The following is a 27,911-nucleotide window of genomic DNA, read 5'->3' on the forward strand; positions in this document are numbered from 1 at the left end:
CTCTCTCTCTCTCTCTCTCTCTCTCTCTCTCTCTCTCTCTCTCTCGCCCTTCCTCCCTCCCTCCCCTGCTCTCTCCTAGTTTTTCTCCTACCTGTTTGGTTGCTAATTTTCTCAATAGTCCTACTAAATCATCATCCAAATCTCATAACCCAAGGGCTCTCTGTATTGGGGCTTTTTTCCTCTCTATAGTCTCTCCTGATGACCTCATCAGTTCCATGTATTTAATTTAGTATCTCTACGCAAATGGCTTCTAGATCTATAAATATTCATCCCAAGTATTTCCCCTAAGCATCAGTTCTATACCCCTAACAGCCTCTTGAATAGTTTCAATAACATGTAGATATGAAACTTAATATGTCAAACCAAAATACATTAGCTTTCCTCAAACCTACCCTCCCTAATTTTGAACTCTTTCAATAAAGGACACCACCATCCTTTGTGTCACTCAGATCTTAACTTCAGATCCATATTCATACTCTTAATTCTCCTTCACATCACAATTCTGTAACAGAAAAACCTAACTCAGTCCAATCCATTGAATTCAAACTCAGGACTAGAATGCCATGAAACAGTCATGGACCATTCAATAAAATGCAATTTAAAAATTACTGTAGTAATGCAAAGTAATTAAAACAAATGCTACTACCTTCTGTCTCCAAATTATCAAAGTAACAATGCTAGATTAAAAAGACATCTTGAAGAACAGTGGAAATATTGCCAAACCTTAAGAACAATGCCCCCATAAGGTCAGCTTTTTATATCCCTAGTCTTCTGTACCAAGAAATCCCAGGAATAGCCCCATTGCCTTCTTAAAGGGAAACTATTCATTTACATAAAATAAATTCCAAGTACATCCTACCTTTGGGAATAAAGGTTCCAAAAATCATCTAGAGGAACTTTTATCATTTAAAAGACCTTAAAAGAATTCTGACCTCTGGAAGAAGTATAGCAGAAACTGCATGAGAAAGGAAACTTAAAGACAAAAAACAAAACTACAATATCAAATGATAAATAAAAGTCTCTTTAAAAGTACAGTCATGGGGCAGCTAGGTGGCCCAATGAATAGAGCACCAGCCATGGAGTCAGGAGGACCTGAGCTCAAATCCGGCCTCAGACACTTAACTAGCTGTGTGACCTTGGGCAAGTCACTTAACCCCAAATGCCCTGCCTTCCCCTCTCCAAAAAATATTGATTGATAAAAGTACAGTCAGGCAGTTGGGATGTAGAGTAGTTCACAATAGCTCTCCTGATGTAAAATAGAAACAATGAACAAGAACAAACCAAGAATATCAGGGCCAAAGCATCAATGACAACAGTTCCAGCAATTACTGATCCCCAGCACAGATCCAGGTTATGCATGGGAAAGAAGCTAAAGGCATGCATCCTGTCCTGGGCCCTAAGATGATACCAAGGGTTGGCTCTTATCATCACTGACTCAAAGTTCCCTAGGTCACCAGTCAAAACTTCACTCTGCCTGGGAGTAAGATCCATCATGGGAATTATACTAAATCCTTGCCCCGCTGAGGCCTCTAACTGAGGAGTAACTCTTTTTTTTTTCCAACTATTTTATTTTTTATGAGCAATCGGGGTTAAGTAAGTTGCTCAAGGTTACAACAGCCAGTTATTTCTGGGTGTGGTGCTAAGTGTCGGAGCCTGGATTCAATCTCCAGATCATCCCGACACTAGAGCCGGTGCTCTTATTCGCTGAACCACCTGGCCGCCCCAAGTAACTCTTTTTTTGTAAAAGATGAATGAAGACCCACCTTTACCTTCACCCAGGAACCCAAGATTGCTACCAAATGAGTTGACAGATCCCCTTTCTTCCAAATAAATATAAATTTACCTTGATTGTGAACAAAAAAAATCACCTTCCCTCCATGCCATTAACACCTGCCAACAATTCTAGCTCTTAATCCTCAAATTCTTCCTAGGAAAGAGTTGTCCAAACCATCCCAGGACAAGGGAGACCTATCATCAATTCAGGGAAACTTGAATTTATTTTCCAGGATGAAGATAACTTTCTGAAGGGGCAAAAAGCCCAAGGCCAGGCAATTGAGCAAAGATAAAAATAAAGAAAGGTTGGAGGGAGTCAGTTAGGACAATAACTAAAAATAATCCATTAAAATTAAATAAATAAATAAAAATAATCCATCCTCTTTTGGTAAATCTTCCTGGAGACTACTAGATCCATGAAACTGATAGAGTGGAAATCTCATCTCCCTCCTAGGATAGCACCAATTCATCTCAGATATAGCTATTAGAAAGTGGGAAAAATAACCTTAATAATCAAGGACATCAACTGTCCTGACAGAGGTTAAGATTCACACAGGATCATGCCATACTGATCTTTCAACTGTAGGTACTTTTACTAGCTAGAAGAGTATCACTGAGATGCAACTAACCTTATCCTTAGTCAAGGGAATCAAATGATCACATGCCCACAGCAAGCTTGCATCACAACACCCATGTCCAGTTTGACCATGTAACCAGTCCTCCATCTCTTCCATTCTCACAAGGGCATCAACATGATTATTCAGCTCAGCAGAAGGTGTATGATGTTTCTGATGGGCACTAACATGCCCTACAAATAGCTGCAGGCATCAGCAAAAATTTCTCATCACTCTTGGCCACAAAGGGGAGAGATACTGATTATCCAATCCAGTTTTCTCTAGACCCTAGACCATTCAATCAGACCCCAGGTCACCAATCAGCAATTATTTAAGATGAAGATTTATCTGACTGACCCCTCACAGTTCTTTCAAATGCTAGCCATGAAGATTATAGCTTGACCTAGTGGAGTATCACTAACCTTCAGAGTTACCCTGTTGCTGGATTAAGGATTACCAAGCAGCATGTAACTCTCTCATAATGGGCAAAGCCAAGTAAAATAACATTCCTCAAGATCCAAGTCCAGGTAGATGGTCCCACTGGCCTAGTGAAAGAAGCAAAGCATCAGGGGCACTGAGACTTAAGGTCTCAACTTTCAGTAAAATCACGACCTATTTGTGAAATACACTAAGACGTTAGGCACCTAGGTAAGCACAATCCTGAATATGTATACCATTTCTATTTAGAGAAGCCTCCTGTCCCCTACTCATCTTATCAGAGGAACCATTTTGCCTCACCTAACTCATAATGAGCAATTCTAAAAGAAAGGTGATGGAAAGACCCTGTGCCATCTGTTCAGAAGCAAACAATGACTATTAACAGGCCAAAAACTGCTTTTCAAAAGCAATATAATGAGTGGTTGATTCAAGGAGTTTACAGATCAAGAAGCCTAAGACTTATTTAATATTTCCTGCCAAAGACTCCATTCAGTCTTGTCCATATGAACAGAGACCTCAAAAATTATAGGTAGTGTGGGATCATAAGGACACTTGGGAGAGTCTGCTGGACAGCTCACTTTGGTATCCCAGAGATATAGCCTAATCTGGGATCCACTTGAAAGAGGAAAAGATAAGGGTAAATGAGGTGCGTCAAAATTTAAACATGTGGAACATGAGCTCTCCAGAACCCAAAGAGTCCCATAAGCCTCTAAGCTTTAGCTTTCAAGGGATTGTCAGCAGTGTAATATGAACTACATAAAGAATCACCTGAGTGTTTCCCATCTACAATGTATTCCCCAAATCTTGACTAAGCAGGTAAAACCACGAATTGTCTTGGGGTTAATCTCCTACTCCATGTCATCTGAGCCATCAAAAGATCTAAAGACTCTGCTGTCATGGTCTCATCCCACCCAATCAACATTGCATCATCAATATAATGATGGACATCAATGCTCTCAGGATGTCTGCCCACCAAACTACAGCAATATGAATGAAAATTTGAATAACTCTGAGAAAGTATGATAAAGGCATACTCAACTACTTCCCAGGTAAAGGAAAAACTTCTTATGACATCTCAATCGCAAGAATACTGAAAAAGCAACTGGCAATATCAATAAACTCATACCATTCCTTCAGAGTATGGGCTCCTTGGTCCACCATATTGAAATAGGCAACAATAGTCAAAGCTATTTCTTTTTTTATTATTTCCTATAATCCACTATTAAGTTTCCAGGCACCACCCCCTTTCTTCACCAGTCACCAACAATTTTAAAACTTTTATATTTCTTGGCAGCCTACCAGATTCAAGATCCAGTTGACAAAGGTATTGTGAAGTATTCAATGTAACAACTACTACTCGTTGTTTAAGAATGTCTTCTTTCTGTGGCATCTGAAAGGTGGAATGTGTGCTTGAGATCAAACAGTACTGATGTACAACTGGGTGGACAGTCTTTACCCAGCGATTTCTGAAATATACCCTAGAAAACAAGAAAAGAGATTATTTTCAATATGACCTTAATAATAAGAGCCTCTGATTTATAAAGCATGAAGTCTGTAAGATAAAATTTTCTCACTGGAAGATCAACCTTTCTTGGAATTGACAATTAAACCTTACAACCACAGAGATTAATGTTAATTTCTTCACAATGCCTATTTTCTACTACTTGATTAGACCTTAAATTAATTGCCACTAGTGTCTTTTATAAAAGCAAAGGAATGGAAACAGAAAACAACTGAGCAGCTAGAGGGTACATATCTAATCCTTTTAAATTGTTCAAATTCATTTTGCAACAGTATTGAAAAGAGATTAATATGTGGGTTGTAGGAACAAAAGGGAGATGTTGCTATTTTAATTTAAATACATGGGCAAGTATATCTTTTCCAGGTAGAATATTGTTAAAACAAAATATATTGAGAATCAATTATGGATTATTCACACAAATAAAGAAAATCGTGGGTGGGTGTGTGTGTGTATACACACATAAATGAAACTTTAGTAACCTCACCTATGATTTCATTTTTATGAGCAGCTCCCACTGAAGAAAATTCCTCTACCAAAACAAGTTGGTACCCGCTCAGCAACTCACAGTCTTACAGAATTGCATGGGTACTAAGATGCTAACTTGCCCAGAGTTCCACTAAGGCTATAGTTATAGGTAACTACTTATCTATGATATGAGAATACATTTAACAGCCATGCAATGGGTTTGAAGTCACATTCTGGCTACTCCCTTGTCTAAGTTAAAGTTACTGCTCTGAGTTTTAATGCCCTCATCTATAAATAAGGAGTGAGACTAAACGACCCCTCAATATTCCTTCTGGCTCTAAATTTAGGATTCTATGTTTTTGGACTTCAACATAAACACAAGTGTGCCTAATATTCTAGGAATTTACATTTCCATTAATTACCACCACCACTCCCCCCCAAAACCCTAGCTCCCTGTAATAAAGACTACTTGGGCAAGACAACAATATTGCAGTTATTGGATATTTAGGGAACACAGAACTAGATTAGTGATTCCTTTTTTTTGAATTTTGATTTTTGAACTTTAATTTGAAAATCTTTATCAATTTTTAATAAACTGAATAATCCATTTAACTAGACATGAACAAAAAAAAAGGACATGGTTAGCAGGAGCATCTTCCTTTGACCTGACTGTAGATTCCTTGCCCTGATTTCTTTTCCATATAGTAGGCATACATTGAATATTTTTAATGGACTGATTATCTTTTCTACTTTATAACATATTATAGGGCCTTAATAAGTTGATCTTTGACAAATGGATAACTCCTATAAATTACAAGTTTTTCACAAAACAGATGCTGTATTTTAAAACTCTGTTTTATATAGAACACTGCAAGTCCAATGAACCTGACTGCTATGGGGAGTCCTTAGCCTACCTGCCTTAGGTCTGCAAGATTTACAGCAGTCTAAACTGTAGTTAAGCCTAGATCTCAAACACAATGATATCACATAGTCAAGGACTAATATAAGAAGAATCAGAAAAAATTATCCAGGTTTCCCAACCTATCCCCTCACTCAAAATTGTCCATTCTCTGTAACAGTCGACAATGGATTTGATGTCAGAAGGCCTAGTTTTGAGTAATTATGCTACTGGTTACTATTTATATGACTGGGTAAATCCCTTGGCTGCTCTGAGCCTCAGTTTCATCAGCTGTAAATTGAGGGTGTTATTTAGTCAAATAACCTTGAAGATCCCTTCAATTCTGGATCTATCATCCTATGAATCTACGAATATGAAAGGTATCTCATAACCAGCTTACGATTAAAGTTGCAAGAAAATTTAAAACTTCCTGCAAGAATCCACAATAATGCCACTTTGAATTAATATTGAGGCCTTCTTATATCTATTATCTCATTTTCCTCATCATAGCAGTTATTGTCCTTAGAAAATGCATTTGTGCAGAAGTAGAAATAGAGAGTCAGGATTTAGAGTCAGAAAACAGGTTTGAATCCTGATTCTGTAACCTACCCCCTAGCTCTGTGACCTTGAGAGATCCCTTAGCATCGCTGTGGTTGTCTCTTTCTATGTATAATGAGAATAATATTCCCCATAGCACATGCTCCCCCAGGATTGTTGTGAAACTCAAATGAGGTAATATAGGTAAACTGTTCTGTAAATGTACAACACCATATAAATATCAGCTATTATCTTCAAATTACAGAGGAAGACCAGTACTGAGGCCTAAGGTTCAAAGTCACCCAACTAGTTAGAGGAAGAGTAAGGACATGGACCCATGTTTTATTGATTTTTGATCTAGTCAGTATTTTTCCACTATACAGACAGTCCCTGTTTTTCACCACTTCACAATTTACCATTCTGTTCTTTCAGTATTGCCTAACAAACAACTAGAACATAAATAGCCTCAAATTTATGGAGAACAAATTTTCTAGCTCCCTCACATATGGGTCTAAAACCAAGTGAAAGAATCTTCAACAATGAAACAGAACCTGAACATTCAACAACAACTATAACAAACAAAATAAAATGAAGTTCTGAAGATTACACATAACACAGCATAATCTGCTGGTGCTACAATCAAAAGGAAAGGAATGTTGTGGTAGATTGACTGACTTTGGAAAAAAAGAACATTTTTTCATGCATAAGTCAAGACATAGAAGAAGCAACAGAATAAGAAAGAAAAATGCGGAAAAAAACCAAGGCAAAGAGGGTCAAAAAGCAGAATATCCAATAAAAGAATCTCATTCAATTCACCAAATAAAAACACCCACTACATTCAAGGTAATATGGAAAGGTACTAGATAGGAAGCAGCAGCTAGAGCAATGGTGGTGGAAAGCAGGATGAAGGAGAAATAGTAATACAAAGCATCAGATATTCTTATAGCAGAACCAACAACAAAGAATCAAAAATGCAGAATATTAAATCACTTTGTAAACTACTGAAACAAAAAGTCTCCTAAAGCTCAATATAGGAGTTCTTGGTTGCCTTTTATACTCTTTCTGCAGGTGTACAGAAATGGTATTGAGTTATTCTAAGACATAACACTTCTAGTTAAGAATGGAGCCCTACTTAGGAAGAAGTGGGTTAAATAAGGTTAAACCACTTTTGCTTTTAATCTTTTAAAAAAGTATTATCTGTTCATTTTTATGGTTAAAATCAAGATGGTCACTGTATGTAAATTGTAAGCACAACAAAGCAATAGGTAATCCATTTTATCTTTTTAAGAGAACATTAGAAAATTACTACCTTTAAATGGAAAACGAGAGGCAGCCAGGTGGCACAGTGAGTAAGAGCGCCGGCCCCGGTGTCGGGAGACCCAGGATCGGTTCCGGTCTCAGATACCTGGCACCCACACAAAAAATAACTGGCTGTGTAACCTTGAGCAGTTACTTAACCCCAATTGCTTAAAAAAAAATGGAAAATGGAAGTCATAAGGTTCACACTCCTAATACAAAAATGATCTAACTCATTATTATACTCTGTTTCCATTACATGGAAAAAATAATGGAGTACTTAACTGCAGAGAGTTAATTAGAAATGTTAAAAAAATCAAGCTAGAAGAGATCTTACCTAGTTCAACCTCCTCATTTTACAGGTAAGGAAGATGAGACCCACAGACATTAAGTGAATTACTCCAAGTGACATATGTAGTAAGTAGCAGAGCTAGGATTTGAATCCAGTTCCTCTGACTCAAAATTCAGCATTCTTTTCACTATAATCAATGCCACTTATAAACTCCAACTTTGGAGAAATAGCAGGGATTCTAGGAATTAAGGGGAAGAGACTTGAATCCCTAGGGCTACAAATAGATTCCGGGAAAGTTTTGGTTCATATTTAAGAAAAGTCGATAAATTATTTTTTAAAAAAGCTATTCTAATAAAAAGTACCTATGAGAAACGTAAGAATAGGAAATCGATTAGGTAAGGATTAACAAGAAAAATGAATAATTATATTTAGATATTCTTTTAAAAATCTGATAAGATCAATTACTTCATTCAAATGTTTTGCTTAGGGGCAGCTAAGTGGCACAGTGAATAGAGCACTGACCTTGAAATCAGGAAGATCTGATTTCAAATCCAGCTTCAGACAGTTGACACTTAACTAGCTGCGTGACCCTGGGCAAGTCACTCAACCCCAATTGCTTTGCCTTCCCCCCTCCAAAAAAAAAAAAATTTTTTTTGCTTAGCTAGTTTGGTAAAGGATGGGTTATTTTTGTTGATAATTAATAATGGTTAGCATTTGATTTTGTTGATAATTGAAACAAGTAAGCTACTCTCTCAGAATAAAATACTCTTGCTCTTCAGACCATAAGAGAGGGAAAAAAAAAGGTGTGTCTACTAGAAATGTATGTTAATTACAAAGAGGAGAACATAATAAGAGAAATAATCATCTTGAATACTAAATTTATAAACTTAATTCTGTGAAGTGAATAACTTCATACTGTCTGGTTACCCAAACAGTAAATTTTGAAAATGAAAGAGATACATTTTGTTTTTATTGTTTTTTCATGCAATTTTACTTTGTATGAGGAAAGTAAGTCATTCTGTGAATAATCACTTTACACATGTCACCAGAAACTTGAAGATTCCAGTTTTAAGCTCAAATACTAACTAGTCATGTAACCTTGGGAAAATCACTTAACCTCTCTGAGCTTTGTTTGAAAACTATAGGCTGGTGACCTTAATTTCAATTACTGGGAAAATTCTAGAAGGGATCATTAAATAAATGATTCATGCATCAAGAAAGTAAAGCAAAGATTACAAAGAAAATGGTTTCAAAACCAGGTGATGGCAAGATGAACCTTATTTCCATTTTTGACAAGATTACAAAACCAGCAGATCAAAGGAATGCCGTAAATGTACTTAGATTTTTTAGCAATACTTTTAATAAATTATCTCATATTACTCTTATGGAGAATATGAAGAGATATTGACTAGATGACAATACAATTTAGATAGACTGGAAACTTGATTGGATGATTAAACTCAAAGTTTAAAGTCAACATGGAAGGAGGTACTTTGGAGTACTTTGATCTTAAGCTATTTAACATGTTTATAAATGACTAGATAAAGGCTGGCATCTACTCAAATCTGTAGATGACACAAAGGTAGGGACAGAGGGAGATACCTAACAAACTGTATGACAAAGTCAGGATGCAAAAAGATTTTGCCAGGATAGAAAACAGGCTAAAACTAGTATGATGACATTCAATAAAAATAAATGTAAAGTCTCACAAACTTGGGCAAAAAAAAAATCTTCACAAGTACAGGATGGGGAAACGCGGTTAGAGAGCAGTTTGAAAAAGATCTAGGGACTTTCATGGACTAGAAGTTCAAAATTCAATTGATTTTATCATTCAACTGAAATTGTTCGCTCCAGAGTTACCAGTCATCTTTTAAATAAAAGATCTTAGGGTCTTTTCCTCAATCCTCTCTCTTACTGAGCTCTCTGCACTATCTGACATTATTGATCATCTTCTCCTGGATATTCTTTCTTCTCGGGGTTTCCATGACTCTAAGATCTATGGGTTCTCCTCCTAATTAACTATTCCTTCCCAGTCTCCTTTTCTGTATCTTCATCTCTGTCATAACCTCTAACTGTAAAAGTCCCCCAAGTTTCTGTCTCGAGACCTCTCTCTTTGTTTTTTTCCTCTATATCCTTTCACTTGATCATATCAGTACTCATCGGTTCAGTTATCATCTCTATACAGATGATTCTCATATCTATACACTCAACCCTAATCTCTCCTGAATTCCAGTCCTACTGTCTACTGGACACTGTGAACATCTCAAATGCTGCATGTCTAAAAGAGAACTCATTATCTTTACTCACAAACCTTTCCCTCCTCTGAAAGAACTTCACTATTACTTTTGAGGGTACCATCGCCCTGCCTAATTCATCATCAAATTTTGTCATTATTACCTTCACATAATCTCTTGTGTATATTTCCATCTTTCCACTTACACAACCACCACTTTCATAGAGACCTTCATCATCTCTGACCTGAACTATTACAATAGTCTTCTAAATGGTCTTGCAAGTCTCTTTCCACTCTAATTCATCTTCCATTCAGCTGCCAAAATAATTTTCTTAAAGTATACATTTGCCACATCACCTTCTATTCAATCAATTCCAGGGGTTGCCTAACACTTCCAGGATCAATATAACATCCCCTGGACATTTAAAGCTCTTTATAACTTGGTCTCTTGTTATTTTTACAGCATTTATACTTTTCTCACCTCCCAGGCACTCTACCTCTAGCCACACTGGCCTACTTTTTTTTCTTTAAACATGACACTTCGTCTCCTTTCTACATGACTGTGCTGGCTCTGTTACACTCTCCCTCTTGATCTCTATTGATGGGGCTATGTTCTTTCAAGAGTAAACTCAAATACCAATTTCTACAAGAGGCCTTCCTACTCCCCCCACCTACCCAGTCACTAAAGTCTCCCCCTCTAAGGTTACTTACCTATCACAGTGTATCTATTTTGTATATGCCACTTGTTTACATATTGTCACCCTAATTATTATGTAGCGCCTTAAGGGCAGGAGTTGGTTTTGGTTTTTGCCTTTCTGGGTATTGCCTCTTCAAGAAAAAGAGACAAACAAGAACAGTAAAGCCCAACACTTAGGAAGAAGTTAAGCCTATGAACTGACAGAATCAATAGCATAATAGGGCAAATGAACAACTCATACAATCTTCAGCTACATTAAGAGGTATACCTTCATGGAATCAGAGGTAATAGTCCCTCTGTACTCTGCCTTTGTCAAACCTCATCTAATGTACTATATTCTGTACAGGACATCACTTGTGAAGAAAGAACTGGAAGGCAACTTAGAGGAGGGCAACTAGGATGATGAAGGATGGTCTTAAATCCATGTCATATAAGGATCGTTGAAGAAACTAGGGATATTTAGCCTGGAGAAGAGGAGACTCCAGAGGGGAATGATAACAACGTTCAAAGTAGCACAGACTGTCATATAGAGAGGAACTGTATCTGCCCTATTTGGCCCTAAAGAACAGAATCAGGAGTGATGGTTTAAAGTTGAAGAGGCAAATTTAGTCTTGATATCAAGAAAACCTTCCTAACAATTAGAGCCATCCAAAAGTGGAATAGGATGCTTGGAGAGAAGCATTCGTCCTTCTTTGAGGTCTTCAAGCAGAGGATAGATTTATCAAGTATGTTGTAATGTGGATTCCTTTCTGCTAGCAGTTGGACTAGATGGCTACTAAGGTTCCTTTCAACATCCGAATTCTTTAATTCTAATTCCTCTGAAAAATGAGGTGGTTAGATAAGACAATCTCTAAACTTCCTTCCAGCTCTAAGTTTTCATAAGGCAAATTCTCTTATAATCTATGATGTCTTAAGTTTACTCCTAATCATAAAAAAATGATTTTAGAAAAAGGGAATATAAATCAAAATATGTATTTTTTTGTAAATTTAGAATATCTCTACGTTTATAAATTCCACAAAAGTTCTACCTCAATACCTCATCTTAGCACAGAAGTGATTCTAGGTTCTCAAATGTTATGTCAACATAGCACAAGATATCTCAAAAACTACTAAACCAGAAAAACTTCAAGTATGCCCCACCACCAAAAAAAAACAACTATACCACTGAATAAGGCCAACCTAGAGTACAAAGATTTACTATAATCTGACTAGCCATTATGAGATGACTTGGCCATGGTGTCTCATGAAGGAAAGAAATAAAATTGTCATATGTAAACCCCTTTCCATTTCTGTAGTAACGCTGTGGTGTCAAACTGGAGGAAAACATATGCAGAGAGCTAAGAATTTCAACCATCTACAAACATAATTCAACTATTAAAACTCAGAATGTGAGATCTCAGTCCAATGACCAATAAGCTGAACTAGAGGAACTGCTCCATGCTGATAAATATTTTCATTATAAATGAAGTCAAAAGGCACAAGGAAGTTGCCACTAAATTTAAAAAATGGCTTATAGGTTCTCTTTGAAAAGTCAAATAAAGCAGTTGATAGAATTGGTTTTGTCAAGCACCCAAAGGCACAAGCAAAAAAAAGACCATTATGAAGAAATTTGCATTTTTAGGCTTCATCAGGTTCAGAGAAAAAAACTAAGAAATATTCTACAAAGAACTTATTATTAGCCTCTAAATTTATACTGATACCCAATGGAATGGCGGATACAACCTAAAAAAAATGTTGAAAAATATGGTTTAGCATTAAGAAATGCTAAGTTTGTAGGATGTCTAGAAGCCTCATATCTATATGTCATGAATACTTACTTTCTTAAGGAGGAAGTCAGAAAGTACTGGACAGGTTGAGTCTGAATATTAGCACAAAAAATGGAAAACAAAGGAAAAGACAATGGCATGGTTTATAATCATTTCCTGTAGAAGATTAACTGATGTAAATCAATCACCACAACAAGGAGATTGATAAGAAACTAGAAACTGTCCTAGCCACCAAATAATTAGACATGGCAGCTAAGGGTAACTAACACTGGTCTAGAATATCAATTTATTTGCCAAATGTTACAGAAGAGGATGGTGGAAGATTATGAGCAGTATCACCTCACAAAACAGCGAAGAGTGGTGGAGGGAAAACCAAGTCTGCAGAAACCTTGGTGTGAAGCCCAACTAAGCCAGAACATCCCAAGAGCATTCACAGATGAAACTGGAAGGAAGACAACAAACAGATGAAAAATGTAACAGATGTGTTGGCATTTTTGTAATAAACTATTTTCATTGTCAAAGACAGTGAAACCACCATACTTGTCCTGTAACACTTTAGTCCATGATCTGCTATATAACAAAGGGAAAGTCGCACTAAAGGCAACAAAGACAGGAAGAGTAGCTGGAACAAAATATTTTGAAAGTTTTGAGGGATCAATATACAAGAGGGGGGGGCAGCCAGGTAGCACAGCGAGTAAGAGCACCGACTCCAGTGTTGAGAAGACCTGGAGATCGAATCCCGGGCTCAGACACTTAGCACCCACCCAGAAACACCTGGCCGTGTAACCTTGAGCCAAGTTACTTAACCCCAATTGCTTAGGGGCGGCCAGGTGGCTCAGCGAGTAAGAGCACCGGCTCCAGTGTTGGGATGACCTGGATCAAATCTGGGCTCAGATACTCAGCACCACACCCAGAAATAACTGGCCATGTAACCTTGAGCAAGTTACTTAACCCCGATTGCTTTAAAAAAATATATACAAGAGGGGAAGATGCCAGACAACTGGAAAAAATACTATGAAGTATTTTTAAAAATGATCAAAATATCAATAAATGCCATCTGCCTACCTTCTCTCATCTTCATTAAATTCCTTTAAGAATAATCTATATATACATCAAGAGTATCTTTGATGAAAACATAATATTAGGCAAGTTTTTAAAAATAATTTTCCATATTAAACTATATCTCCACAGTCAGATGTGAATGAAGTATAGCTAATACAAAATCCACTTGCATTTGTTGCTTTTTAATTACCAAAAAACAATTTTATTTGGTAATGCAAAACAAAACACAGCATTAAAGGCTTGCTCCGGTGAGGTGGTTCTCATACATTTATGATCATAATGGATTCCTTCTCAGACACAAAGGTTCAACAATCCTCTATCAATATCAAACTAACGAATAAAACAGGGAAATATATGCTAGCCTAAAGCACTCACTACTATGATGAAGGAAATCCTATACAAAGTCAAAATGAATGAGGGATTCCCTATGGGTGGTATGGTCATCCAGAAGCTCCAATCTATGTATGGTACTGTGTTAACAGTATCAAGTTTCAAAGTACTACGGAGTCTCCTTTATGAAATCCACAATCACTAAAAATAGATTTGATTAGCAATCCAAAAAGGAAAAACCAAATTGAGGGGGAAATGCCTATTATATAGACTACAACATGCAATTGGCCAGACAGTCCATTGAGTTAATCTATCAGTGCATAAATCACTGTGAGGGAAAAGAGAAGAGGGAAGGAGATGGGAGGGGTGGGAAAGGGGAAGAGAGGGAGAGAGGGAGGGAGGGAGGGATGGAGGGAGGGAGGGAGGGAGGAAGGAAGGAAGGAAGGAAGGAAGGAAGGAAGGAAGGAAGGAAGGAAGGAAGGAAGGGAGGAAAGCAGGGAGGGAGAATTAAGTGCCAGCTATGTGCTAGGCACTATTCTAAGTACTTTACAAGTACTATTTTATCTGATAGGCACTGAAGGTGGACAATGAGCTGGGCCTAGAAATCAAAAGGAATAAGAGAGGATGCTGGATCTGATTTAGGAAACTGCACAGCATTTTTCATTGATCTCTCCCTGTCACAAAAGTCCCTCTTGTTAATACTCACATTCTTCTGGTGATACTATATAGCTATAAATTATGGAATACCATGACCCATGAAAATCTAAAACTCAATAACCCAAAGGACACATGGTCAGCATAAGTAGGCAATAGCACATTACCAAATGATAAAAATAAATTATGTGCAAGAAGTGGTAGAAAAGACTCCATTAAGGATGTATACAACTAGAAAATGACATGAAATGATCAGATTACAAGGAGATGAGAAATGAACAAATGAAGAAGTTGAGGCAGCAACTGGAAGCTATTCTTTCTAAGAGTTTTTCTGTGAGAAGTAAGAGAAATATAGGGTGACAGCTTGAGGAAGTTCAAAGGAATTCAAGGATAGGGAAGACCTGAGAATGTCTGTGAAATGGAGAAGGTGTCAACAGATAAGAGATTGAAGAGGAAAAAGACAAAAGGACAAATCAAGGATCAGCCTAAGTACACAAGAAAAGAATTTATCCTTGACAAGAGGATAGGCTATCTCATCCTGGGACTGGAGTAAAGGGAAAGAGAATGGGTGAAGATGTGGAGAGTTTGGAAGTTTGGAAGATGGAAAATGAGAAACACAGGGAGACCCCATCTTCTCTGTAAAGTGAGGGTAAGGTCACATGCTGAGAAAAGGGAGGAAAGATGGACTAGAGAGTATAAGAACAGAGAGAAAGGCTTGCAACACCTGTCTTCTATGGAAAGTCAAACAATTGAATAAAAAGATTTCCAAGTTAACACTGAGGGCCTAGTTGTTAGATAACATTAATTGTAATAAACCTAGTCCACTGGGATTTTTTGTTTTTTTTCTTCTTCCAGTCATTCAACACAGCTTGAATAGGAATAAAGAAGGCAGATGGTAGGAGGAGTCCACTGTTGAGGATAAGAAAAGTGTGATTCCCATATCTGCAATGCTCTTCTTCCTTCATTATTCTTAGGGTCTACTCAATCTCTAAGACAACTCAAGTTCTACCTCTCCTTCATCAAGCCACCTCTAACTATTCCAGCTTACCTTTCCAGCCCACCTGAATGACCTTTCTTCCTTGAATTTTTATTGTATTACTGCAACTTTTAATTGTATTAATAGTACTAGTGTTTAAGATTTCAACTGTTCTCCATTTCATATACGTCAATTCTATTTTCTCAACCAGTATATAAGCTTTGGGGAGAGGAAGGGAGGAATATCTTCTACTTCTACATCCTTTTCACTACCCCTTCCTCAACCTCCCAGACAATATCTAACACAGTGCTAAGCACAGAATAAGGATTTAATAGGTGCTTGGTGATTAGCTATTAGAACTGAGAGATTAGATAGGTAAATAGATGGAAAGATAGATGATAGATAAGATGATAGACATATGTGTATATATGTGGGCTTATAATTGTTCTAATAGTCTAATAACACACATAATTTTGGTATAATACACAAATTCTAAAAGTAAGAAAAGAGAATTCTGGAATCATTCATCCATTTAGAGTAGAGACTTTGATACTTGGCACATATGTGATCTTGAGAGGGTCATTTGGTTTCTCTGAACCTCAATTTTTCTCACCTGTAGAGTTGGCAGGAGTGGGGGGAAGGAGTGTTAGATTGGATAATTTCTAGGGTCTCTTCCTATGAATCTAGATCTATGATCCAATGATCTTATTTTTAAGCAATTTCTAAAACATAGCTTCAAAGAGATTCTGTCAAATTATCATAAGTCTTCATACAGCAGGACAAATAAGCTGTATCTATTTTCTTAAAATCAAGAAAATATATAACCTTTAAATTGTATCTCTTTTTTCTATATTAAAACCTAATTCCTGGTGATCAAGTTGAGACACTTGTCCAATAATATATGGTAAAACATTAAGATGAGAGCTTAAATAAGGAATACATAAGAAGATGGGATCTGTAAAACTGAGATCCAATGAAGAGAATCTGTTACATACTTAAATTCCATCATTTGTAAAAAATGAGGGCCTCAAAATAAAGGACCTCTAGGGGTCTCTTTCTGTTATAAATCCCCTGATCCTATTCTTGGCTAATCTGATATCGGCATCAACTCAAAAAAAGCTGAATCTTGAACCCCACTAGATTACAGTGGATAACCTAATACTTTGTACAGTATGGTATAATATGCATGGATATTTTAAATAGAAGAAATAAATGTCTACCAAAAAAGTAGACAGTAGATTTAAAAGACTTTAAAAAAAATCCACAGGTGCTATTGTGGAAAGAACAAAACAAAGAATACCAAATAAGTTTTCTACATTTCATGTGGAACCTTTTTTTCAGCATTCCTGTAGTAATTTGACTCTCACTATCAATTACAATTCACAAACTCATAGAATCTAGAACTAGAAGGATCAGAGGTCATCTAGCCCAAACTATTCCCAACTAGGAATACCTTGTACAAACAATATTCCTAAATGATCATCTAGTATTCACCTGACAACCTCCAGTGAGGAGGAGCCCACTTATTTCCCAAGACATTTCATGAAAACTTCAAGATAGCTCTAATGATTAGGAATTTTTTTTCCTAACAACACCAAGTAAAAATTCTCCTCTCTATGAACTACAATCCCTCCTCTGCCTTCTGTCTTTTTTGACCTCCTGTGGACTCCTAACCTATAATAATACTTCAAATACTTGAAGACATCTATCATGTTCTCCACTATCTCTCCTCCACCAAAAAGTCTTCTTTTATGAAGGCTAAATTTTACCAGTTACTTCAACTTCAATTTATGGCATATTGTCTAACCTTATTATCATGGTTGCCCTGGCGTAAACAAACCGTAGTTTGTTAATGTCCTTTCTAAAAGGTGTGATGCCCTGTATTCTTTTCATAAACCAAAGATTCTCTGCTCTCATGGACTACTTCTTATCAATTTATGCCCTACATGTTAACAGCTATGTTTCTGTCCTCCTGACTAATTCTCACAGGATTGAAAATGGAGGTACACTGGCAGTAGCATTCTATAAGTATTAGAGACATGCTTACTCAAAGCACTCAGGCCACTGAATAATAAGAATAAAGTTAAAGTTCTAAGTTAGAAGGAAATTGGAAGAAAATGAAATCTTGTCTTCTTTTGGCCCTATGACATGAGAGCCACAAAAAGAACTAAAAATGTTCTTATCTGTGAAACAAGGGTGCTTGGACCAGATAATACTAAAGTTGCTACAAGTTTTAAAGTTATACAAATTTATGAAAGTAAATTAACATATCTACGGCTTCCATTCTCAAATATTCTTTATTTTTAATGCTTTCAACAAAGTAGAAAAATGTGGATAATAGGATTCCTTAAGACTTAGCATTTTACCTACATTTTAATTAAAAAAAACTGAAAACATAAAATTAGTAAATTTAACCAACTTAATCTATTTTCAAACCATATTGGTGAACTATGAAGTGTTAGGATATCAGGTCGGGGAGGAGGGGGAATAGAGTCATTAGGAAATGACAGTGATGGGAGAAAACAGCATCAATAAACATTTTAATAAGAAACATCAGAAACAAGGGTAACCTTTCAGATGAATATATATGTACTTCACTTTACACAATACATATAGTTCTAAAAAGTTGGACAGTCAGCTTTATGCTAATACAATGTAGGAACTAATTATTTAATGGAATTCTATACTTATTGTTTTAAGCTGATAATACTTCTGATATGCAAATATATAACTGCCTAATTTACCTGTTTTATAAATTTGGATTTTTGAAAATCCAGTTTTCTTAAACTGGGGCCCACCTGCATTGGAAGCATAAAATATATAGACAAACAAAGCAACTCGTTAGGAAATTTGAATTAATGTGATGTAACCATTTGCAGTTTTTGTATCAAAATTTACAAGCAACACTTCAGGCAGAATATATTAAATGTTTAAAAATTTCCCTTTCTTACAAAGCAGTCTAAGGTTGCTTTTTCTTTTCCTTTTTTTAAAAATACATCTAAAATAAATACTATTACTCTCAAGGAGAATATATCTAGAGAGAATGTCTGTAGCCAAGAAAACAATTAAATAAATTAAAATAACTTCGAAAAAAATTAGCTGTTAAATTCCATTCCAAATCTCTTGTACCAAAGCCTTATTCTCAATAATAATTCATTTTAAATTTCTCAATCTGTACTTTCTTTTTCTTTTTTTGGAGGGCAATTGGGGGTACAGTGACTTGTCCAAGGTCAGACAGCTAGTTTTTGTGTTAAGTGTCAGAGGCCAGATTTGAACTCGGGTCCTCCTGACTCCAGGGCCGGTGCTGCACCAACTAGCCACCCCTCTCAATCTGTATTTTCATGTTCACTTTGGACATCAGTCAACTTTCCACTGAATAACTATGATTATTCAACTGACATTATGACCAAATTGGATTATAGAGTATTTTCTTTAAACAATAATATTCTAGAGGCAGCTAGGTGGTGCACTGAATAGAATACCAGCCCTGGAGTCAGGAGGACCTGGGTTCAAATCCGGCCTCAAACACTTAACACAAAACTAGCCTAGTGACCTTGGGCAAGTCACTTAACCCCAATTGGCCTACCTTCCCCGTCCAAAAAGAAAAAAAAAATTTTTTTTAAATATAACATTCTTTTCATGAATAAAAATTGGGGTCTTCTACACTTTCATTTTGTTCTGCATTTAAAGGGACAGTATTCGTATGATTGTTAAAAATGCTTCCAAAAACATTTTTAATTAGCATAAGATTTACAAGTAATTTATTTTCCAAAAATATATCTATTTACACACTTTCCAAAGATTTCACTTAATTTTAAAATGAGACATGCCCTGGAAATATATATATATATATTTACTCCACTGTACATAAAATATTGCAAATCAGGAGAAATAACCCCAGAGAAAAACTATAAAGCACATACCTGCACCAAGCAAAGAAACAGTTAAATGCATACAAACCTATCCAGAGAGTCATACCCAAAAAGGTATACACAAAAGCAAGGAATGCATATTTTTCTTAATATACAAGCTCTACTACAAACTCTGCCACAATCAGATGCTGATCTCAAATATCACATGCAAGAAACCAAAATAATTTTGCTATATACTTCATTTTTTAAAAAATTCTGACACTAATAAAGTAAATTGACAATAAAAATTACAAAACTTTTTCTAAAGAGGTCCATCCAAAAACATTTTGAACAGATTTTTTCCAGTATCCCTGTTTGCATTCTAACTACTTTATTTATATTATCTGTAAAAGCCAACAGCAGTTATTATATTGATGATGTGCTCAGTCTACAATAATCTGCCCCAAGCAAAACTGTGATATACAGTCTTCAGCAGTCTCTTTCTATTGTTTAGCACTTTTGTCACAATGTCAGCCACTACCCACGTCAAACCCTAAGTACTTAGCACCCCTCCTGTTGTGTCTTCTCTAGGTAAACCTGTCTGTCCTCCATTTCCTACACTGACATACCCAAATAAATTCTCTCCTTGTCATTCCCCAACAGTAAGGAAACTAATGAACAAACTCTAAACCAATTTGATAACACCCAACAATAACCCCTAATCATTTAATTTGCTATCTTTTCCAGGAAATAAATTTTAAGAGGAGCTTACCTAACACACTTTAGACCTTGTTAAAAGAGTAACAGTAAAGGCAGAAATTTGAGATACCATGAAGGAAATGCTTTGGGAAAAATAGGCCTTCTGGCAAACTGTGAAATTATACCACAGTACTTAGTTCTACTGACTTGATATAAGTTTGTTAATAATTTTATAAAATTTCTCAAAGTCTTACATCTCATTTTATTTACTTTTTTATAACTTTATTTGCTTTAAGAATAAGAGGTAAGATATTAGGTTTGTATGTGAATATATTTAGATGCTTCTCCCAAACTGTGGTAGAGTTTCTTAGGACTTTTTTTATTTCACTTTGGGGAATTTTGGGGGGGGGGAACTATTCAATATTCCCTGCAACTGCACAGGTTTCTATATATGGAATACACACACACACACACACACACACATATATGGATAAATGTTAGAGCCCTCTTCCCCATTTAACAGATTTGAATATAGTGTAAATACAATCATATCCCCTAATACTTAAGGTAAGGAAGACAAATCACAGTTAACCAAAATGTAAATTTAGGAGGTCACATTCCCCAATACACTATGTGCTAAACAATAACTGCCATACCCAGAAATGAATCTTAAGTCTCACATCCAAAGTCACTAGAACTTTGGAGATTCTACTATTACTTCTAGAAGCATGCCAATGGCATTGATCTTCTGTGTTTCACAGAAAAACAAATTAAAGTAAAAAACATTCCCAGAAAAGATTTTGCCTACCAAAATTCATTTGACTTGAAGAAATGAAATCATTCTATTATCTCTCAGAGTAAGCATAATATCCTCCCATCATAAATCCTGCTTCACTAAACAGTTTTCAATAAAATGTAAGCATAAGATATTTAAAGGCAATTACTAGTTTCATTGTTATCTTTCAGAATTAGATTTAGGGAGAGCAACAAGAACCAATATAATTGATACTGCCACTTACACTGTTTATATGTGATTATAAAATCATTAAAAATACTACCATAGTTACTAAATGAGTAATTTTGCTTATTGTCATCTTATATCTAAATCTAAATTTTATCATCTAAAAGTTATCATCTAAAAATAAAAATTTAGTGAATTATGGCTTAGAGTTATGATTGGAAATCAATTTGTAACCAGCAATTTAATCCAAACAACATAAGGCATGGTATATTAGTATGTAAGATGATAAAACTAAACATTAATCTAGGATATAATGAGAGCAAATGGTATAATAGTTTGGTGATTCTATTTTGCTTTCTGAAGAAAAGGATTATTTCATCTCTAATAAACTTATACCCATTTAAATATGTCTTGCATTTATATATATTCAAAGGGCTTCCTGTCTCTACCTTAAATTTTCGTGCCACTTTCTTTCCAAAACTTTAGATAAATCTTTCAAATAACAAAGTAAGTACATTTAATAACAAAAAACAATTTACTCTTCATGGTTCTCTAATGTATAACCTCTATAACAATTTCTTGTAAGGTTCGCCATTCAAATTTTACTTTTATAAATATTACTGCATGATGGGTACATGCCAAATGTGTTAACAATATTTTAAAATACAACTAACTAATATTTACAATATTTTATCACAGTAGCTTTTAGAGGAGCATATTAAACTTTCCTCAAATAGAAAAGACATTTTCACATAAGTAAAACTTAAAAAAGGATGTCTTTACTAGGTATGGAAAATAAGTTGTAAGATGTTTTAAAACTTTTCACTAAATGCAAATTCTTTCAAATTGTTTCTCAAAACTTTCAAATGCCAATATATATTTAAATGTTTAAATTTTTCAAAGTCATTGAAATTATCTTACAGACACCTTTTCTTAAGAATAATAAAGGTATGTTTATAGATACATAATAAGCCTTAAAAAATACCTGAGAGGTCTCGCCTGGGGATTGCCTGCTTCTACATATGGATGTAAATAATCCTTTATGTAGAGATCAGCAGCGCTATTAGAATGGGTGCAAATGAGAATCCTGCTGGAATAAATGGTGCAAATAAAAAGAATGATAAAACACAAAACAATCAAAGTAGTAAAATATCAAAAAAAAAAGCAGACAGTGGCCATCTTTCCATACAATTCTCTGAAACTGCTCACTAATCTCCATGATACATGATTTAATGAGGCTTTTATGAAGTCATGTTCATCTTTAAACCTTCAAATGAATTACATTTTATACAAAGTACTTCTAAAGGTTTTCAGGTAAGATAAAAATATAGTACAATATAAGCAATATAAGAACACTTTAGAGATCTAACATCATAATTTTTGAAATATAATGGAGAGCGTTCTTAAGACTATTTAAATGCAATTACTCTCTATACTGCAAATTCTTTTTTATAAACAGATAATTTTAACAGTAATTAAATTAAACATTAATGCCACCAAAACACTGACAGATAATTTTTTAAACTCAATGAAAATTTTGTTCTACTTTCTGCTGGCCTTCCCTTAGTATTTAAGGGGGAAAACTGACTATTTAATATTGTTAACTAAATATCTAAATCTCTATACCACCATCTCACCTAGTATCCTGTTGTTGGAGTATGTGCTTGACTGCCTGAGCTAGAGTGAAGGTTTTGCCTGTCCCATAGGGACCAATGATAAGAACAGGAGGCAGCTGTATTGAAAGTGGGGTGGTAATAGCCAGAACAGCCTCTTTCTGTTTTGCATTAAGTCGAGGATCCAACTGCTCATCCCATTGCCTATAATTAAAAAAAAAAATTTTTTTTGAAAATTATTTTTAACACAACAGGTTATTTAACTAATGAACAATAAATATTTAAAATATCTAGAAAACTAGTGATTATTTGGAAGTACATTTTTTAAACCACTATTAAATTTTGTCAGGGAATGATTTACAATTAAACCAAGTTGAAATAAAAATTAACCTTAAAGATTGATTTACGTTAGGTAATAAAAGATTTTAACAAATTACCTGAAGAAATCACAAACCACCTATTTACTATTTTTTTTATTCAGTGTAATATAAATTCCACCAAAAAAACCTTCTCATTGTTAAAGTTTCAATATATAATTTTACCAAATGTTATAAAAGCATCTGAAAAAATACATATATTTCTGCAAATACACACAGAGATATATAGAAATATACTGCAGAAATTACAGAAATCCCAGCTCATTTCTTTACATAGTCAATATAACAAAATTGAGAGAGAGACTCCATTACCAATTCATCAAAAGATGTATTATGGAAAACGAAAAAATTATACATTCTGGACCTAGACACTGAAAACATACCTCAAAGATTAGCTTTGTTTTCAGACCAATACCATTTTCATTCAAAGATGTCAAGCATTTAGAAAATGGCAGTTTGATTCAAGAAAACCTAAAAAGGTTATAAGCTTTTCAATGATATAAATGTAAGTATACTATGCATTGAATACCTGCCACACAGCAGCACGAAGGGTCATAATTTGGCTGGGTCTGGAAGACTTGCACTGGGACAGCAATGGCAGTGATAAAAGTGAGTGGGGAATTAATTGTATGCTTTCCCATTAAAGTCTATAGTAACTTAGCCACATAATAATCTAAGTCCAATGAGGAAGATAATGGGTGGGTATAGGAAGTAAAAGAAGACTAGAAGAAAAACCTAAAAAAATTGTAATCAAAATGTCTGCCAAAATATTAGTTCAATATGAGTAGATAGTTCTGATAGCAAAATGTACTCTGCATGAAGAAAGGGGCTAACTTAAATATTCACAGAAAAAAGCTATGGAAATTTTCCTTCAAAAACACCATGGTGCTATGTTACAGGGTGCTATTAAAAAAAAAAAAAAGGGGGGGGGGGGAGAGCTAAAAAGGGCTTTATATTGGACAAGCTAACCTTGCATTTGGTAACAAACACCTCTCTATCTGAAGGTCACTTTTCTGGAAACCTTTATGATCCAGAACATGGCCAAGAACTCAAATACTTTTTTAATAGGCTTCCAAGGAACTAAAATAAAGGTCACATAGCCCATGCAATAAATTTAATGCATTTTTCCTCAGAGACATTTTCTTGGGCCTTCAGTGAGACCTTATTTTATATACACTTCTAATGAACTATAAAAAAATCAAACACAAATCCAAATTGCAGGAATCTAGTGCCATTTATTGTAGAAGTAAATTACTCTATCAAATCAATAGTCTTCAAGGTCATTATTATATTACATACCCGTGACATATCATATGGTGCAAAGGATAGAAAGCTGGCCTCAGAACCAGAAAGAAGTGGGATTAAGTTCCACCTTTAACACTAACTGGCTGATCATCTAATCTTTTAGCACTCTAGGTAACTTTCCAGTACTTTAAGCCGTGGAGAAGGTACCAAACTGCATTGATAGAGGGAATTTTCTCTCCCAGGAGTTTCCTAGACTAATGAAGTCACAAAACTATTTTCTATCCCTACTTCTATATGAATTAACATTATAGTAATTATTATTCAAAATGATTATGCTGGATTACTTTTGATATACCCTGTTTAAGGAAGCAGAAAATGAATTTTTCAAGTATTTTAATCTTAACTTATATGTCCAGTAATTTTTTTTCTTTTTGGAGGGCAATTGGGATTGAGTAACTTACCCAAAGTCACACAGCTAGTTTTTCTGTTAAGCTTCTGAGGCCGGATTTCAGTAATTATTGAATAGTTAAATAAATTGTAGTATGTTAATGTAACTGAATATTACAATACCATTAAAATGATAAATATAAAACAAACAAATACTGAAAAAATGATACAACACAATGCAGAGAAGAATCAGCAGAAACAGAATTTTATAAACACCAAGGACAACTTGCATTGTTGGAAGAAGAAAAAATAGAAGGAAGAAAAACTTGAGTCAAAGGACAAGCCAGAAAGAAAAGACACAATAAAAGAATCTTTATTGTTTGTTGTAGCTTGTGACCATAGTTGGTTCAGCCTCGTTAAAGGAAGTAGGCTTCACATATTTTATTCTTGTCCTTATATGTGTCCATTTAATTGTTCTTATTAACAGTGTTTATAATTTTTAATTTAAAATATTTTACCAAAATTAGTAAAATAAAAGTTTTTCATACTTAAATGGATAAGCTTCAGTTAAATCATATACTCATAGCAAACAGGTCAGAGAGATTATCTCATCTGGCCATCGCTATATTATAAATGAAGAAACTGGGATTAGTATCAGCTGGGCCTGATTCAAACACATCTCATGCTTCAGATTCATAATTCAGAAAAAAATGGGCAGTCATAAAATTATCTTAACAAAAAAAGGCTTATTTAGGCATACCCTGGAAAGGAAACTAAGGATAGCCTTGCCTCTATCTAGAAATTTAACTAGTCAGCAGATTGTGTTGGGAAGGATGTCATTGAGTCTGAGAGGCACTGATTCCTCATGGGCAAGCCTTTTATGCCCTAGGCAACTGGAAATTAAGATCAATGGCTCTAGGGGCGGCTAGGTGGCAGTGAGTAACAGCCCCGGAGTTGGGAGGACCCAGGATCCTTCTGGCCTCAGATACTTAACACCCACACAAAAATAACTGGCCATGTAACCTTGGGCAAGTTACTTAACCACAATTGCTTTAAAAAAAAAAAAAGATCAATGGCTCTAACCTAAGCCACCTTGCCAGATTAAGTCTCATATGTAGCTTTTTTAGAGAAACTAGCCCAATCAACATGGCAATGCCTTAGGCAACTAGAAAGCCATATCAACAGGATCAAGGCTCAGCACTCAGACTTTATTGGTCCAAGAAACTAAAGCTCACCCCACTGATGCAATTTCCCAACCAGTTTCTCTGCCTAAAAAGCAGAGATGAGGGGAAAAAAAATAGCCCAGACAGAAACTGCTCATACCATAGGGTCTCAGAGAAGCAAAGTGATTTGCCCAAGGTCACTCTTCAATTAATCAATCAACCAATCAACAAATATTTAATAAACACCTACTTTGGGGGCGGCCAGGTGGCTCAGCGAGTAAGAGCACCAGCTCCAGTGTCAGGATGACCCGCAGATCAAATCTGGGCTCAGATACTTAGCACCACACCCAGAAATAATAACTGGCCGTGTAACCTTGAGCAAGTTACTTAACCCTGATTACTTTAAAAATAAATAAATAAATAAACACCTGCTTTGTGCCAAGCATTACACTAGGTACTGGGAATACAAGTTGTATGTAAGGTAGATTTCAGTGTGTGTAAGGTGAATTTGTGTTATTCTTTCTTAGAGTTAAGTTTCCCAGGATCCATGATAACAATCTCTATTTCCTAGGCTCATGACTTGTAAATATTTCCACCATGCTTGCACAGTATTATACAATGATAAATAATATAAACATTTGTGTCTAAAATTGTACATATGCACTGACACTGCACAGAGAGATATAAATGTAAGATAATGTAAACTTGTGAGGCTATTGCTGGCAATATGCCTTCTTTGTCTGTTGCCCTAGTGCAAGTGGGCAGTGGTCAGTAAATGGGGAACCCATAGGGGAACATGTAATGCTGTGTGTGTCTAGATTAGCCCCCATCAAGGCTTAGGGGGAATCTGTGTTTGCCTCAACAGGTCGTCATTGTGGCTGGAGGGGAATGCACAAGCTGGAATACTATGCCCATGTCGATTGACCCCACAGAGACACAGGAGTAGCTGCACCCCCTTCTTGTAGGGCCCTGTAAGAAGGGTGATTAGGGAAAGCTGTAGGAGCTGGTGCTCCCATTATCAGAAACTCCCACTGAGAAGAACAGACTAGAATAAAGTAAGATTATTAACCCCTCCAAAGTTGTCTTTCTCCTTTCCTGATTGCCCAGATCAAGAGTGAATCTGTTAGAAGCTGGAGTCCAAAAACTCCAGTGCCTCCCATGTATTATTTGTAAAACACAAGTACAAAAAAAAAAAAAAAGTAACAATCTCTACTCCCAAGGAGCTTACATTCTAATGGGGAGACAACAAGTACCAATATAAATACACCATAAATTCAAATATATACAAAATAATTAAATGCAAGGTAGTTGGGGAGGAAAAGCACAAGTAGTTGGGGGCATCAGGAAAGGTTTGTTACAGAAGGCGGTATTTGAATAGCATCTTAAACTAAGTGAGAAAAATAAAGTCAAAATGGGTACACAATTTAGATATAAAGGCTGACTCTATAAGCAAACTAGGAGAGAAAGGAATAGTTTACCTGTCAGATTTATGGAGAACAAAAGAATTTATGACCAAACAAGAGCTAGAGAACATTAAGAAATGCAGAATGGATAATTTTGATTACATTAAATTGAAGTTTTTGCATAAACAAAGCCAATGCAACCAAGATTAAGAGGGAAGCAGAAAACTAGGAAATAATTTTTACAACCAGTGTCTCTGATAAAGTCTCATTTTTCAAATATGTAGAAAACTGAGTCATATTTATAAGAATACAAGTCATTTCCCAACTGATAAAATGGTCAAAGGATATGAACAGCCAGTTTTCAGATGAAGAAATTAAAACTATCCATAGTTTAATGTAGAAAAAATGCTTTAAATTACTAATGATGAGAGAAATGCAAATTGAAACAATTCTGAGGTACTACATTCTAATAGTAATGAAATTTGAAGATCCCTTTGTATTGGCAAACTAACGGGTACTTAGTACCTAGTTTCAAATTAAGCCTCTGTAAAGAAACAAGGTATGAACCCATCCATGGGTAACAGGAAGGGGCTAAGGAAAAGCACAAGCTGGACAGAATTTCCTGGGGTAAGCAACATGAAGGCAGAGCAGCTCCTGCT

The 27,911-nt window shown here is 35.5% G+C and overlaps 1 protein-coding gene across 4 annotated transcripts in view; it reads right to left on the minus strand.

Annotated features, from left to right (window-relative positions):
• The window catches only part of HELZ (helicase with zinc finger), a 293,362-nt gene that overhangs the window by 110,863 nt on the left and 154,588 nt on the right, over positions 1–27,911 (minus strand). For 3 of the 4 annotated variants that reach the window (XM_069076606.1, XM_069076608.1, XM_069076609.1), the window contains 3 exons: positions 22,702–22,881; positions 22,050–22,154; positions 4,125–4,303 (listed from right to left, as the gene is read on the minus strand). In XM_069076606.1, the coding sequence (XP_068932707.1) occupies positions 4,125–4,303; positions 22,050–22,154; positions 22,702–22,881 (464 nt within the window). The remainder of the gene's footprint in view (positions 1–4,124; positions 4,304–22,049; positions 22,155–22,701; positions 22,882–27,911) is intronic. The other variant, XM_069076607.1, reaches the window with a different exon arrangement.

This window comes from Petaurus breviceps, unplaced genomic scaffold, assembly GCF_028583685.1.
Source record: "Petaurus breviceps papuanus isolate PSGF00001 unplaced genomic scaffold, PetGlider_PUasm1.0 90925, whole genome shotgun sequence".
In the NCBI taxonomy this organism is placed as follows: domain Eukaryota; kingdom Metazoa; phylum Chordata; class Mammalia; order Diprotodontia; family Petauridae; genus Petaurus; species Petaurus breviceps.